This window comes from Vipera ursinii (assembly GCF_947247035.1).
Source record: "Vipera ursinii genome assembly, chromosome: 4".
Lineage (NCBI taxonomy): Eukaryota > Metazoa > Chordata > Lepidosauria > Squamata > Viperidae > Vipera > Vipera ursinii.
Genome location: NC_139514.1, coordinates 77,405,028 through 77,422,218, shown reverse-complemented (window position 1 = coordinate 77,422,218; position 17,191 = coordinate 77,405,028). Strand labels below are relative to the sequence as shown.

General features: G+C 42.8%; 1 protein-coding gene across 3 annotated transcripts in view; it reads left to right on the top strand.

Annotated features, from left to right (window-relative positions):
* Positions 1 to 17,191, top strand: part of CD99 (CD99 molecule (Xg blood group)) — a 117,886-nt gene that overhangs the window by 58,280 nt on the left and 42,415 nt on the right. For all 3 annotated transcript variants that reach the window (XM_083361533.1, XM_083361534.1, XM_083361532.1), the window contains one exon: positions 3,568 to 3,624. In XM_083361533.1, the coding sequence (XP_083217659.1) occupies positions 3,568 to 3,624 (57 nt within the window). The remainder of the gene's footprint in view (positions 1 to 3,567; positions 3,625 to 17,191) is intronic.

Here is a 17,191-nt window from a genome sequence, read left to right as displayed (position 1 = left end):
TATTTCCTCTTGTAAAGTATTCATTGCCTCAGATTTGTTAGTCTCACTTTATCTACACAGCTGTGTTTATTGGGAACTTCGAAGGTCAGAGACAGATATTTATCCCCGAATAATCCTCACCCACCAGTAGATGTCAGCGTTGGTTCAGTTTTCAGATCTTTCTAATCTTTTTTCGTGTATAAAGGGTAAAATTCGCCACTTCCAATAGCCAAAAGATGGGGGGAAAGCCCCCTCCTTCTTCTTTCAGAGGTCTTTTATTTTTCGGACTTCTCTTCTTCAGGAAAATAGGTAGGATAGAGAAAATCATTCAAACGTACTGTTTACAATCAGCTTAAAGTTGAGCTTGTGACCTCTGTTGTTTGCAGCTAGGGCTAGACAGTGGAGTTAGCTAGCCTTTCTTCTGTTGGCTTCTGGAAGGCTTCTCCTGGACCATTCGGGGAGACTGCCATCTCTCCTAGGTCCTTGGGACTTCCTTCCTTCATGCCACCTGTCCGGGGTGGCTTCTGGCCCATTTAGGGTCCCCGAACAGAAAGAAATTCAGCTGAAGGGCTCGGCATTCTGAATCCCTCAACTGCTTTGCTGCTAAACAGGAACAGGAAGTCCAATTCCCTCTTCTTTGTGACAGCCCCTCAAGTCCTGGAAGAATCATGTTGCCCTGATCCTTCTTTTCCATAGAGTAGACATACCTAGATCCCTGAACCGTTTGTCATACAATTTAGCCTTCAGATCATTTATCATTTTTGTTGTTCTTCTCTGCACATTTTCCAAGGTCTCAACATCTTTTTTGTATTGTGGTCTTATGGGGATCAGATAGCATTCTCTTTGTTCCTCAAAGAAGAGCTTTTGTTCTGTCTAAGTGAGGATTTCAATTTCAATATAAGATGCCTTAGGTGGTAACTTATTAGAAGATGTTCTTCTAATCACCACCCATTAAAATTGACCTTACCTTCCTACGTACAAGTTTTGTACAGTATAACTGAGAAAAACAACTAATTTAAGAACTAGTCCAGAATGGTGAGCAGTGAGTGGTATTAGAAAAACCTCTAGGACAGGGGTAGGCAACCTGAATCAGTGAAAGAGCCACTTGGAACTGGTTCTCTCACTAAAAAAACCCCTGGGAGCCGCAAAATATGCGTACGCATGCGCATGTGCGCAGAACAGGATTTGATTACAGTGGAGCTTACCTAAGCAAGACATACACCGGAGAGGTATATTTCCCCCACCTTGCCAGGCAGGCAAACGGAGGCTTCAAACACACACACACACACACACACACACACACACACACACGGAAAAGGGGCAGAGCAAATTTCCCCCTCCATTCCCAGAGGTGGCACAAAGCAGAGAGGCGAAGAACGTTGAAGAAGAGGAAGGAAAGAAAGAAGATATAACCTTCAGCAAAGCAGCTTCCATGCAGAAGAAACACATTTGCACTTATGTGAGCAGGCATGTCTCCCCACAAGCAGCTCCCCCTCCCCCCAGCCTCCCCTGAGCCAAAAACCTCACCCTGCCTTAATTGCAGGCAAAACCTGCAGAAAGCCCAGCCAGCCCATGCAGATGCGCTGCCTGCTCGCCTTTCCAAGGCACTCCAGCCCAGATTCTTTGCTCCCTTTTAGCTGGGCAACCTTTAAAATTGGCTCCCCCCTCCTTCTCCAAGGCAAGCTGTCCTCCTCTCCATCCTGCGCCCCCACTCCCAAAGAGTTTGGCTGGCAGTTTGTCAATCACAGCTCTTCCTCCTCCTCATCCACCTCCCCAATCCGGCTTCAGCACAGAGTTTTTGCCTGAAGAAGAAACGGGGCGCTCCCCCGCCTCTTCCCATCACTTCTCTGGTGCGTGTTTATCACTGCAGTTGATAAATTAGTATTCAGGTTGTTAAGTGAATCTAGTTTCCCCTTGTGACGGGTAGGCAGCCTTGGCTGTTTTATGAGTCCTGGGCTTCAACTCCCAGAATTCCTGAGCCAGCATGGAAACCTCTCCATTTCTCCTCAGCATGGCTGGCTCAGGAATTCTGGGAGTTGAAGTCCACAAGTCATAAAAGAGCCAAGGTTGCCTACCCGAGTCCTTGGGGCTGGCAGCCCCACCTGCGCCTCCTTACCCAGGTTCTTAAGGTAAAATCCTTTTTAAAAAGCCAGCCTTGCACACAGGTGGCTGTGAGCAGCTCCAAGACCGTTTCCCCTCAGCTGCTTGGGAACGAGTAAACGCCCCTCCCATTTGGTGACTGTTATTATTCATTTATAAGCAAAAGAAGAGGAAAAACAGAAAAATCAAAAGATAAGGGGAAAAAGGAGGGGATGGGGTTCTCTGAAGGATTCTGAGCACGGGGGAGGGGGGTGCAGATGGAGAAGAACGGGGAGACACCAAGAAGGGGAGATGAGAGAGAGAGAGAGAGGAAGGGGGGAAAACACCCAAATATCCCCACGGGGTTACGGAACCTCTTTACAGATCAAGGAGGGGATGGGGGGCTGGGAAAAAGGGGAAGAAATATACACCACGCGGGCCTCCCACCCACACGCCGGCCTGTGCGCCTCTCCGGTCTATGTACAATGTACGTGTGTGCGCACACGCACACACAGAGATCCCATGTCAGCTGCCAGGACCACCCAAAGCCATCCAGCCGAGCCTCACAGCCTGATCCAAGAGCAGAGGGTGAGAAGGAGGAGGAGAAAGAGAGAGAAAGAGGGAGGGAAGGAGCCAAGGGTCTTCCTGCCTCACTCCCGAAGCCCACCAAGCAAGAGAAGCTGCAATTCCATCTCTTGGGGGGGCAGGGGGAGAGGAGGAGCTCCCCCTGCAGAGTCTGAAACATTTATTAGAGGGTTGCACAATCTGTGTGAAATATAAAGTCCCTTATAAAATACTCGGTTTGCAGCTCTCTAGAAATCCCTTTACCAACTCAAGACCACAATCCCAAACAAGGATAACCTCTCTGCAATAATAGTGGTAACTTGCTCGTAAGGTCTGCTCTAGAAGCTTCACAAGATAGGAATTTTATAGCTATGGAAACACTTGAAAACTGGACCTAATAAAAATATCAATCATATAACATTTGGATTTAAGATGTTAAGAAGTAGGTCCAGTGACCCAAAATACCAATGGAAAAGCTTTTAAAGTGTCCCCAAGCAAAACCCCACACCACAGTTTATTCAGTCAGTTCCAGATCAGCTAAGCTCCAGGTGGTAAGCCCATTGTGGGAAAGGAAAGATAACAGTCCGTTTGCAGCAGGATCATTTCCACCCTCCTCACACTTCATTTGGAGAAACCAACCAGATTCCGGAAGGTTGTATTTCTCCCTTTCCCACCCCCTTTCCTAGTTGCCCGTAGTTTGAGAGGGAATGCCTAGTGAGAAAGTAATTGATTATATTGTGATGGATAGCAGGCAGGCGGAATAAACAAAGGTTACATTTAAGGGAGGAAGTGAAAGCCATAAAGTTCCATGCCTCTTCCCTCTCCCTCTTGGGAATGGCAGAATCCAGGGAGAGATGAGATTTGGGGTTAGCTCAGAGGAGATAGACATGAAATATAAATGGATTCTGACATCTATATTGCTTTTACTCTTTGTTTTTATTAAAGGATTTGAAGATTCAGATTTATTAGATGGTAACTTGCCACCTGACAATCGACAATCAGGTATGTTTTAAGTATTCACTCTATTTAAAGTGGGAAAATATGAAAATATTGTAAGGTGTGTTCATAAAAATATGATATCCAGGAATTTAGTTATTAATTTAAAATTTGATTGGCATTCATTGCATTCATTATATTATGTTTACTTGTTTATTGGAACAAAATTAAAGCCTCTTGTGTGTGTGTGTGTGTTCCAGTGTACAAATTTTAGTTTGATTCCACCATAGGTAAAATATTTTTTTTAATACTCATCTTTTCCAAAATCTAAAGTGGCATATAAATAAAAAATAAATAAATAAACATTTCATGTTGGATAATATTTTCTTAGAATGCTGAAAAAGTGTCCTTAATTCAGGCAAATATTCATATCTTTTTCTATATATATATATTTTTCTAGAAATATGGTCAAATGCATCCATTGCAGTGCAATCTTTTTTTTGTTGAAAAGTTTTAAGATACATTTTTAAAAATATAAACTCCCTCCCTCCCCCTCCCCTCCCCCTCCCCTCCCCCTTACCCTCCCTTAGCCTCCCCCACCCGACTTCCCAGAGCTGAATACAGGGTATAAACTTTACAAACTTAAACTAAAATATGCTAACAAACTAAAAAAAACACATTAAATTCTATCGCACTTTAACTCCCCTTAAACATAACTAAATTACTAACAAATAATGAATAACTAATAATACATCATATAAAACTAATACTTATTCAAATGCTGAATGAAACTTTTTAGTCCCATATTTATTCTGAATATATTCGATCCATCTTCTCCATTCCACAATATATCTCTGTTGCGATTGTTCTTTCAAATATGCTGAAATCTTTGCCATTTCCGCCAGGTTTGAAACTTTCAAAGTCCACTCTTCTATAGTAGGCAGTTCCTCCTTCTTCCAATATTGCGCTACTAAAAGTCTTGCTGCCATAATTAAATTCAACATCAATTTAATATCTATGACAGTACAATAATACCCAACAGAAATAACTGTGGAGAAAACCTTATCTTTTCCTTAAATATCTTTTGTATATTCCACCAAATTTTAATCCAAAAAGCTTTATTTTTTTTACAAGTCCACCATATATGAAAATATGTTGCATCCTCACAACCACACCTCCAACATTTGGGCTGGCAGTTCGGATACATACTTGCTAATTTTTTAGGGTCTATAAAACATTTTATAAAAATTCTCTTAAATTTTGAGCCTGTGTAGATTTTACATTTCTGACCCAAATCTTTTCCCAAGTATCCATTGTTATAACCTCTTGAAAGTTCTGGGCCCACTTTATCATACAGTCTTTAACAAGTTCCGTTTCTGCGTCAATTTCTATCAGTGCATTATATATCCTTCTTATATGTCCTTGACCTTGATCTCTAATTTGTTTTACCAAATTTCCATCAGTTATCAAAATACCAACTTTCTGATCTTCTTTCCATCTTGCTTGTAACTGCCCATACTGGAACCAAGTTTGTACTATATTTTCTTCTTTTAAAATATTATATGGCTTTAATTGCCATGCATTCCTTTCTATCCTTAAAATTTCTTTGTATGTAATCACATCATGTTTAAATCCCACATTTATATTTTCTATTGCATGTTTAAGTATTTCCCAAATTGGTATTTTATAATTTAACTTATGTCAATATTTTTTCCAAAATCGCAACAGAGCATACCTTAATATATGTATCTTAAAAACATTAGTAAGGTAAAGGTTCCCCCGCACATGCGTGCTAGTCGTTTCTGACTCTAGGGGCCGGTGCTCATCTCCGTTTCAAAGCTGAAGAGCCAGCGCTTGTCCGAGGACATCTCCGTGGTCATGTGGCCGACATGACTAGACGCCAGAGGCGCACAGAACGCTGTTACCTTCCCACTGTAGTGGTCCCTATTTTTCTACTTGCATTTTTACGTGTTTTCGAACTGCTAGGTTGGCAGAAGGTGGGATGAGTAACAGGCGCTCACTGTGCTACGCGGCACTCAGGATTCGACCCGCAAAACTGCCGACCATCTGATCGACAAGCTCAGCGTCCTAACCCACTGAGCCACCGCGTCCCTCTTAAAAACATTATCCACCTTCTTATCATACAGTAAATATGCATGCCAACCAAATAACAAATCATAACCCTCAATATTCAATAATCTCCCTTGTGTTAAATTGAACCAATCACTAATTGATGATAAAGCAGCAGCCTCATAATATAATTTAAAATTGGGCATTTTAAGACCACCTCTCACGTACGTCTTGCATTATCTTAAATTTTACTCTTGGTCTTTTCCCTGCCCAAACAAATTTATTAATACCTTTCTGCCATTCCTCCAAATTTGAATCTTTTTTTAAGTATAGGTATCATTTGAAACAAAAATAAAAATTTTGGCAAAACATTCATTTTTACTGCTGCAATTCTTCCCAATAAGGATAATTGTAATTTTTTCCAACTATCTAACTCTTTTTGTGTTTTCAACCATAACAATTCATAATTATTTTTATATAATTTTACATTTGAAGCCGAAAGATATACCCCCAAATATTTAATCTTTTTAACTATTTCAAATCCCATTAGCTCTTCAAAAACAACCTTTTGTTCTATGGTCATATTTTTAGACAATATTTTAGTTTTTTGCGTATTTATCTTAAATCCAGAAACTTTTCCATATTACATTATTATCTCCATCAATTCTACAACTGAGTAAGTCGGTTGACTTAATGTAATCAAGTCGTCCACAAACGCTCTCAATCTATAATCTTGATCCCTTATTTTAATTCCCTTAATTTTATTTGAGTCTCATATCTTAATAATATTTCCAATGTTAAAACAAACAACAAAAGTGACAACAGACACCCCTGTCTTGTACCCTTTTCAATATTGCATGTTTCTGTCAAACTACCATTGACTATTATTTGAGCTGTTTGCTTCTGATATATTGCCCTAATAGGTTGTAAAAAGTTATCCCCAAACTCCATTTTCTCCAGTACCCTAAATAGAAATTGCCAGTCCAGTTGATCAAAAGCTTTTTCAGCATCCAAAAAAATCAGTGCTGCAGAGACCTGGTTATTCCTTTCCAAAAATTCCAATAAATCTACAATATGTCTCACATTATTCTTCATTTGTCTACCACTTATAAACCCTGTTTGGGCACTATGAATAATTTGCTGCATTACCTTCATTAATCTATTTGCTAAAATTTTGTAAATATCTTATAATCAGTATTTAAAAGCGATATTGGCCTATAATTTTTGGTTTGGGTAAGATCTTGATCTTCCTTCGGATTCAGCGATATAAGAGCTGTTTTCCACGATGGAGGAACTTCTCCTCCAGATTGAATTGTTCTAAATAATTCTTTTAAAGGCTCCACCATTTCTACCTGTAAGTCTTTATAATAAACGGCAGTCAAACCATCTGTTCCTGGTGCTTTCCCATCTTTAATTGTTTAATTGCTAAAATAATTTCTTCATCATTTATCAATTGATTCATCCCTTCCCTTTGCTCTTGTGAAAGAACAGGGATATTAACTTCTTGTAAATATCTATCTATATCCACATCTTGAATCTTATCCTTGACGTATAACTTAGAATAAAATTCAACAAAAGCCTTTTTAATAAGATTCTGCTGAAAGACCTCTTTGCCCTTGTAATCTATTCTATCTATATTATATGACCTTTGTTTCTTCCTTAACAAGTAAGCTAACCACCTACCTGGCTTATTGGCATTACAAAAGGTATTATGTTTAACATACCATAAATTGGATGCCACTTCATCTGCCATCAACATATTAAACTGACCTCTTAACAAAGTAATTACCTCTTTAATCTTCTTAACAGATGGATTCAAAATTAGAGCCTTCTCTTTCCTCTTAATCTCCTCCTCTAATTCTTTTTGTTTATATTCCAGTTTTCGCCTGTGTTTATTATTCAAATATATTAACACTCCTCTCATATAAGCTTTACTTGCATCCCAAACCGTTTCAATAGAAGTACCCTTATGCATATTTATATTAAAAAATTCTTTCATCTGTTTTTTACATTCTTCCACATTTTCTTGATATCTAAACAAATTTTCATTCATTCTCCAAGACCGCCTGTCTGCATTCTCTTTTTCCAGTTCCAACCATACTGGACTATGATCTGATAGACTTCTTGGACATATCTTAATCTTCTTAATCCTAAAAAAAAATCATTAGTAGTTAATACAAACTCAATCCTAGAAAAGGATTGGTGTCTATCGGAAAAAAAGGTAAAATCTTTTTCTTGCAAATTTTTTTCTCTCCAAACATCTCTCAATTCCATGTCATCTTTCATCTTAAAAAAAGTTTTAGGCAATCTAGCATGGTTTGGTATACTTCTTTTTTTTTATTGAAAAGTTTTACAATACAGTTTTCCTTTAAAGAACCCCCCCTTCCCCCACCCTCCTCCCCCCCCTACCTCCCCCCTACCTCCCCCCCTCCCTCCTCGCCCCCCTACCTCCCCCCCTCCCCCCTCCCCCCCCCGACTTCCCAGAGCTAAATACAAGGTATATATATATAAAAAAGCAATCATAAACAACCATATACTAACAATTACAAGTTCTAAAATCCATTACTCTCTAGCTTGTATAGGATAAAACAAGCCTTAGCAATATTAAATATATATAAGAAACTAAAATAGAAAAAAGAAAAAACAAAGCGAAGGAAGACTTATTCGAATGCTACGTAAAACTTCTTAACCCTATACTTGTTCTGGATAAACTCAATCCATTTTCTCCATTCCATAATATAATGTTCTTGCGAATGATCTTTCAAATAGGCCGAAATCTTCGCCATCTCTGCCAGGTCGGAAACCTTTAAAATCCACTCTTGTATAGTCGGCAGTTCCTCTTTCTTCCAATATTGACCTATCAAAAGTCTTGCTGCCGTAACTAAGTTCAACATCAACTTGGAGTCCACAAGTGTAGCGTCGACAATTATTCCCAACAAAAAAAATTGTGGGCAAAACTTTATCCTCCGTTTAAAAACCTTCTGCATATTCCACCAGACTTTTATCCAAAAAGCCTTAACCTTTTTACAAGTCCACCATATGTGAAAATATGTTGCATCTTCATCACCGCACCTCCAACATTTAGGCTGATAATTCGGATACATACTTGCAAGCTTTTTAGGATCTAAATGCCATCTATAAAACATTTTGTAAAAATTCTCTGTTAAATTTTGAGCTTGTGTAAATTTTACATTCCTCACCCAAATCTTTTCCCAGGTGTCCATTGTAATAACTTCCTGAATATTTTGGGCCCATTTTATCATGCAATCCTTAACCAGCTCTGTTTCTGAATCGATCTCTATCAATGCAAGATATATCCGTTTAATATGTGCTGGTCCCTGATTTCTAATTTGCTTTATCAAATTTTCATCAGTCATTACAAATCCATTTTTCTGGTCTTCTTTCCACCTGGCCCGTAACTGAATATATTGAAACCAAGTTTGAACAACCTTCTCTTCTCGCAAGAAATTATATGATTTCAGGCACCAAACATTCCTTTCCAAACTTAAAATTTCCTTGTAAGTAGTCTCATCGTGTTTGAAACCAGCATGTATATTTTCTATTGCGTGTTTTGGAATTGCCCACAATGGTATCTTGCTGCTTAACTTGTATCTGTACTTCTTCCAAACTCTCAGCAGTGCCTGTCTTAAAATATGCATCCTAAACACAGAATCTACCTTCTTATCATACAACAAATATGCATGCCAGCCAAACAACAAATCATGGCCCTCAAGATTTAATAACCTCGGTTGCGTCAAATTAATCCAATCGCTTATTCCTACTAATGCAGCAGCTTCATAATATAATTTAAGATTAGGCAATTTAAGGCCACCTCTCTCACGAGTATCCTGCATAATCTTAAGTTTAACTCGTGGCTTTTTCCCTGCCCACACAAATTTATTGATACCACGCTGCCATTCCTCCAAATTAGAATCTTTCTTAAGAATCGGTATCATTTGAAATAAGAATAAAAATTTGGGCAGGACATTCATTTTCACTGCTGCAATCCGTCCCAACAAAGACAATTTCAATTTTTCCCAACTCTCCAATTCTTTTTGAATTTTCCCCCATAGTTTTTCATAATTATTTTTATATAGCTTTGTATTAGAGGGCGACAAAGTCACCCCCAGATATTTAACCCTTTTAACAATCTCAAATCCAGTTAATCCTTCTAAGAGAGCCTTCTGTGAAACTGTCATATTTCTAGCCAAAATTTTAGTTTTCTGTATGTTTACTTTAAATCCAGAAACCTTCCCATATTGTGTTATTATCTCCATCAGGTCCACAACAGAGTTCTCTGGCTGGGTCAGTGTAACAACCAGATCATCTGCAAATGCTCTCAATCTATAGTCCTGATCTCCGACTTGTATCCCCTTAATTTTATCCGAATTCCGAATCTTAACCAATAATATCTCTAATGTTAACACAAATAACAAGGGCGATAGCGGACACCCTTGCCTTGTGCCCTTCTCAATATTACATGCTGTTGTCAGACTATTGTTAACTATAATTCGGGCAGTTTGTTTTTGATATAATGCCCTAATCGGTTGTAGAAATTTTTCCCCAAAATACATTTTGTCTAAAACTTTCAACAAAAATTGCCAATTCAATTGATCAAAAGCCTTTTCAGCATCTAAAAAGATTAGCGCTGCAGAGATCTGGTTGGTTTGGTATACTTCTGAAAAGACCTCTTTTGTCCTTTTGTGCATCCAGGACACCATTCCAATCTCCCATCAAAATACACGATTTATAATCCCATTGAATTATCTTACTGTGTAAAAGTTTATAAAATTCTCCTTGCTGTTGATTAGGAGCATATAACCCAACCCAAAGTATTTTTTTGCCTTCTACTAACAATTCAATTATTTATTTTTATTTATTTATTTTTATTTTATTAAATTTATATACCGGCCTATTCCCGGAGGACTCAGGGTGGTGTACAGGGAAGATTAAAACAAACATACAAAAATTAAAATCATATTAAAACAATTAAATAAAGTCCCCGAAATTTAAAACTAAAGCCTAATAAAAATTAAAACCCCTCAGCCTGGGCCAGACAGCTCAAAAAGCCAAGTTTTCAGGTCCCTGCGGAATAAGTGAAGGTCGGGGGCAGTCCGAAGTTCCATGGGGAGCTGGTTCCATAGGGCCGGCGCGCCCACAAAGAACGCTCTTCCCCTGGGAATAACCCGCCGGCATTCCCTAACCGGCAGTATCCTGAGAAGGCCCTCCCTGTGGGAGCGCACGGGACGAAGGGAGCTTGATGCCGGCAGCAGGTATTCCCTCAGATGTCCCGGACCCAAGCCATTTAGGGCTTTATAGGTCATCACCAGCACCTTGAATCTCACCCGAAGGGCAACCGGAAGCCAATGCAGCTCGCAGAGTAGAGGTGTTACATGGGAGTATCGGGAAGCCCCTTCACAAGTCGCGCGGCCGCATTCTGCACCAGTTGAAGCCTCCGAGTGGTCCTCAAGGGCAGTCCCATGTAGAGAGCGTTGCAGTAGTCTAAACGGGAGGTCACGAGCTCATGAGTGACTGCGTAGGGCGTCTCGGTCCAGATAGGGTCGCAAATGGTGCACCAGGCGAACCTGGGTAAAAGCCCCCCTGGTCACGGCTCCTATGTGATCTTCAAAATTGAGCTGTGAATCGAGGAGAACGCCCAAGTTGCGAGCCCTATCAACGGGGGGTAATACCTCACCCCCCCATCGTTAAAGATGGAATAGTCTGGGTAACCCGAGATGCCGGTATGCACAGCCACTCAGTCTTGGCAGGATTGAGACGCCTGTTTCTCCTCATCCAGACTCGGACCACCTCCAGGCAACGGGACATCACGGCAAGGGCATCACTGGGTTGGTTTGGGGTGGAGAAGAAAAGTTGGGTATCATCAGCATACTGATGATACCCCACCCCGAAACCACGAATGATCTCGCCCTGCAGCTTCATATAGATGTTGAAGAGGAAGGGAGTCAACACCGACTGCGAGCGGCCCAGGAGATAGGAGGAGAACCACTGCAAAACAGTGCCTCCCACTCCCAACCCCCTGAGACGTCGCAGTAGGATACCATGGTCGATGGTATCAAAAGCCGCTGAGAGATCTAATAGGACTAGGACAGAGGAACAACCCCTGTCCCGAGCCTGCCAGAGATCATTCACCAGCGCGACCAATGCCGTCTCCGTGCTGTGCCCGGGCCTGAAACCCGATTGGTACTGGTCCAGATAATCAGCTTCATCCAGGAACAGAGGAAGCTGATGCGCCACCACATTCTCAACAACCTTCGCCAAAAAGCGAAGGTTGGAAACCCGACGATAGTTATTTAAAACAGCTGTGTCCAGGGCAGGCTTCTTGAGGAGGGGTCTCACCACCGCCTCCTTCAGGGCGGTGGGGAAGATACCCTCCTTCAAGGAAGCAGTTATTACTGCCTGGAACCAGCCTCGTGTCTCCTCCCGAGCCGCATAAACCAGCCAGGAGGGGCACGGGTCCAACAAACAGGTGGTGGATCTCAGCCTCCTCATCATCCTGTCCACATCATCAGGGGAAACAGTATCGAACTCAGTGCAGATAACACGCTCAAGACCGTCCGATTCCTCCACGTCAGACTCTGCCCAGTCAGAGTCCAAACCGGTCCAGATCTGAGCAATTTTGTCCGTCAGATGATGACTAAACTCCTCGGCCCGCCCCTGTAAGGGATCCTCCCTCACCCCCCGGTTGAGAAGGGAGTGAGTCACCCTAAACAGGGCGGCCGGGCGATTATCTGCGGACACGATGAGGTCAGCAATTAGCCTTTGCCGTCCTCATCGCTGCAAGATAAGACCTTATAAAGATTCTTAACTGCAATCGGTCAGATTCGGATCGGCTGGATCTCCAACAGCTCTCTAGACCCCGTCTCCTATTCTTCATCTCATGGAGCTCCACAGAAAACCATGGAGCCCATCGGGATCTGCGCCGGGTCAGGGGTCGCAAGTGTACAACACGGTCGAGTGCCTCAGTGGCAGCCCTTTCCCAGGCCTCCACCAAGGCGTCGACTGGGCTGTGAGTGAGGGGGATAGGTATAGACCCAAGCGCCATCTGGAACCGTTCCGGGTCCATTAGGCGCCTGGGGCGGAAAAACCTGGTCGGTTCCGCAGCCCAGCAGCGGGGGATGGCATAGCGGAAGACCAACCGCAGGAGGTGATGATCGGATCATGACAGGGGGACAATAGTTGGCGAGTCCCCTCCCAGATCATCAAGCCACTGCCCAGATATGAAAACTAGGTCGAGAGTCCCCCCCATGGGTCGGACCCTGAATTACTTGGGTCAGGTCCATGGCCGTCATGGAGGCCAAGAACTCCCGAGCTAACTCAGACGACCCTCCCAGAGAAGGAAGGTTAAAGTCGCCCAGAACTATAAGTCTGGGAAACTCAACCGACAACCCTGAGAGGGCGTCGAGAAGCTCGGGCAGGGCCGTTGCCACACAGCTGGGTGCCAGGTATGTGAGCAACAAGCCCAACTGAGCCCTAGGGCCACACCTCAGGAGGAGGGACTCACTCCCGCCTATCTGTAAAATATTGGACTCCCGCGGACATAAGGTCTCCTGTATAACTACCGCCACCCCACCGCCCCTGCCCTGAGCCCTCGGCTGATGCAACACACGGAAACCTGGAGGGCAAAGCTCAGTCAGAGGGATACCTCCCTCTGAGCCCAACCAGGTTTCTGTAATGCATGCCAGTTCTGCGCGTTTCTCCTCAATCAAATCATGGACGAGGGGAGCCTTATTCACCACGGATCTGGCATTGACGTACACCAGCCTAAGCTCAGGGACCTGATCCCCCGCACTCCCAGGTAAATGGGTACCAACCGGAGGGTCAGAGCACGCCACCGCTTGAAGACAGCGGGGGCGTAATCCCAGATGTTGATATGGCCCTCCGTGTGACCGCCTGCTGCCATTCCCTATCGTCGTGGGGATTTGAAACCCACCCCAATACCAGGAAAACCAGAAGCCCCCAACCCCTCTCACCAGGGACCATCTCCGGCCCAGACTGACAGCTGGTTGAAGAAACACATCCTAATTCCCTCCCAACCCTCCCATTCCCCCCTCCCTAACCCTTTAAAACAACCGGCTAAAAACGTACTAGGGGCCTCTTGATACATTTCCCCCAGAGGCCCCTATCCATGCCCAGCCACCTCTCGGGGTCGCAAAAATTGGGCCCGTCATTAAGGAATTTACAAACAAAGGCGGCAGGTCGTACCCAGGAGGGAGAAGCCCCCCTGAGAGCGTACAAGTCAGCACTAGAGTAACGCAGACGAGCCATATAGTGTTAAAGATATCCACATAGGGCACTTATAACAAATTGGTAGTCAGATGTTGTCAAGTTAATATCAAGATGACACTGATATTAAGTCCGGAAGTACCTCAAGTCCCCCAATCCGGCTCCGCTCTCCCCGAGCCGGTAACCAGGCAAAAGAAACCCCAAACTGCCCTCTCACTACAGCTGAGGCATCCAGCCTGGGGTGGACAGGGTACAACTACCGGGATAAACCTACCCCACTGGTCTCTCACACCAGTGGGGTGGTTGATGGACAATCCAAAACCGCACTCTCACCGCACTCTCTTAATTAGCTGTTAAATTCTTCTTGACGTAAATAACTACTCCTTTTTTCTTATCTGGAGCAGATGCACTAACTGTGTAGATTGCAGTGCAATCTTATACAATATAGTTTAAAAGTCCCATTCTGCTCACAGATAAATGAATACAAAAATGTAGGCTGACAGAACTGTTGCTGCAAAGAAGCACTCACTACAGTCCCTATACTAAAATGCATGTGATACATTGCTTGGGTCTGATGATATGTTGAATTGCTTGCTATTGTCAGGACCCACTTCAAACCCACATCTTAAGAAAACAGAACTCTTGGAAACAATTTCTCTCAACAGGACCTTTATATTAAGAGCTGTTGATAGTAGGCATAATAGACAGGATCTCAGATTTCCTGTGCAGAATGATAGCTTAAGGTATCCCCAAGCAAGACCCCACCCCATAGTTAATCTGGCCAGTATGGGATGGCCAATCCCCAGGTCCATTGTGGGAAAAGAGGAGACAACATTGGCCCGTATCCAGTTCACACAGTGATGGTTGGGCAGCTCTTCACACCTTCCTCTGAGAGCGTAGAAATAAACCAGGTACGGAGGTTACATTCCTTATTCCCTCCCTTGTTCTAGTTGACAGTTATGTGAGAGAAAGTACAGATAAGAGATATAACACAGGAAAGCAAAATGTTACATTGTAGCGGATAGAGGAGGCAGAGGCAATAAATGAAAGTAAAATGTTACATTGTAGCGGATAGAGGAAGCAGAGGCAATAAACCCGTGGGCACATCCCCCTCCCCCTTCGGAGTATGGCAGAACCCAGGGAAAGATGAGATTTGATTTTGGGTCTAAGGGGACAGATACAAATGTAATAGGAATGGGTTCTGACATCCTGCCCTGTAAACCGCACTGAGTCCTTCGGGAATAGGGCAGTATAAAAATTTAAGAAAAAAAATAGGCGAGATCCACCTGTAGAGGAAACAAAATATGTATAGAGGTTAGTCAGGTTTGTTGCGATATTCTGTATGAAACTTTTTCAAAAGTTTGGGTGCTCTAATGTGATGTTTGTGAACCCACTCATTCTGTGAGGAGGGAAGGTGTTTCCATGCTACTAAGTATTGGATTGCCCCATGATATTTTCTAGAATCGAGGATTTCTTTTGAAGTGTTGTTCTCCTTCAACCATGATTGGAGGTGGTGGAGGGGGGATTTTTGGCTGTAAGGACGACTAGTGTTCTCGTTTCAGCAGGCTGCAGTGAAAGATTGGGTGAATTTGTCTGAGGTTCTTTCATAATTCTAATTCTACTGTTGCTTGGTTTATGATTCTTTTGATTGGAAAAGGTCCTATATATTTTGGACCAGGTTTTTTACATGGCTGTAGGGATTTTAGGTATTTTGTAGACAAATATACCATTTCTCCTACAGGGAATGGTTTAGGTTAAACTCTTTTTTTATCTGTTTATGTTTTGTGTGCTTGTCTAGCATCGTCTAAGGCTTTCCTAACCACTGGGCAGATGTTTTGTAATTGGGTTATCCATTCTTTCAGTGATGGGATTGCCGGTTCATTTGGGGTTAGTTCTGGCATGGGGTTGAAACTTTGGCCCGTGGCTAATTGAAAGGGAGTATAGCCTGTGCTGGAGTGGAGTGTGTTGTTGTACGCAACTTCTGCGAAAGGGAGTAGGTCCATCCAATTCGTTTGCTAGAAATTAATAAATCACCTTAAATATTGCTCAAGTACTGAGTTCAAATGTTCAGTCGATCCATTAGTCTGAGGATGATGACTAGGTGACAGTCCTTGGGTGGTTCCTAAAAGGGATAAAAATTCTTTCCAAAACTCTGTTGTGAATTGCACTCCCCTATCTGATATGATGTGTTGGGGTGCCCCATGCAGTCTGTAGATGTGCTGCACGAATAGTTTCGCTAACACTTTTGTAGTGGGGATTTTTTGGCCGGGAATAAAGTACACTTGTTTTGAAAACAGGTCCGTAACAACCCAGATGACAGTGTTTCCCTTGCTTTCTGGTAACTCCACTATAAAATCCATGGATATTTCTTTCCATGGGGCTGAGGGATTCGCCACTGGTTGTAGCAGACCGGGCGATTTCCCTTGCAACCTTTTAGCAGCTGCGCAAGTTGGGCAACTGCCCACGTTGCTTTTTATGTCTTTTTTCATGGATGGCCACCAAAATTGTCTTTTGATTAAATGTTGTGTTTTTCCAAATCCAAAATGTCCTGCCGATTTTGTATCATGGCACAGCTGCATGAAAGTGACTCTCTGGGTGGTTGGTAAATATAACTTCTCCCCCACCCATGGCAGTCCATCTTTGATCGTGGACACGTGTTTATTCTGGAATCATTCATCTGTTTCTAAGGTTTTCTAGAATTCAATTTTGGTTTGGCTAACCAGTTGTGTCTTTACCTTAGCTTGGACCCTGGTGGTTACTGGTGCTGCTAATTGTGGTTCAGGCATGAGTGGTTTAGAACTGATGGATCGTGTGCTGTTATATTGGGGCATGTGAGACAGGGCATCTGCCAGGAGGTTTCCTGCCCCGGCAAGTGTTTGAGCGTAAAGCGGAATCGGTGAAAGTGCTGAGACCAGCGGGCTTACCTAGTGGTGAGCTTTCTGGGCATTTTTAGTGCTGTCAAATTTTTGTGATCCGTCCAGACCTGAAAAGGGAGCAATGACCACGTGAGCAACAACCATCTCACAGCATACGCTTCTTTTTCCCACATCGCCCAGCATTGCTCCATTTCAGAGAGTTTTCTGGATGTGTAGGCGCATGTTTGCCGTCCCCCTTCATCATTTTCTTGTAATAGTACAGCCCCTACCACCACATCACTTGCATCCGCCTGTATTATGAAAGGTTTATGGATGCCTCAGTATGGGTTCGGCGGAAAATAGCCTTTTTAATCTTTTGAATGCCGCTTGGCATTCCATTGTCCATTTCAGTGGCTGGCTGGGTTTCACTGAGTTTCCCCCCCTCATTTTTAACAAGTTCATGA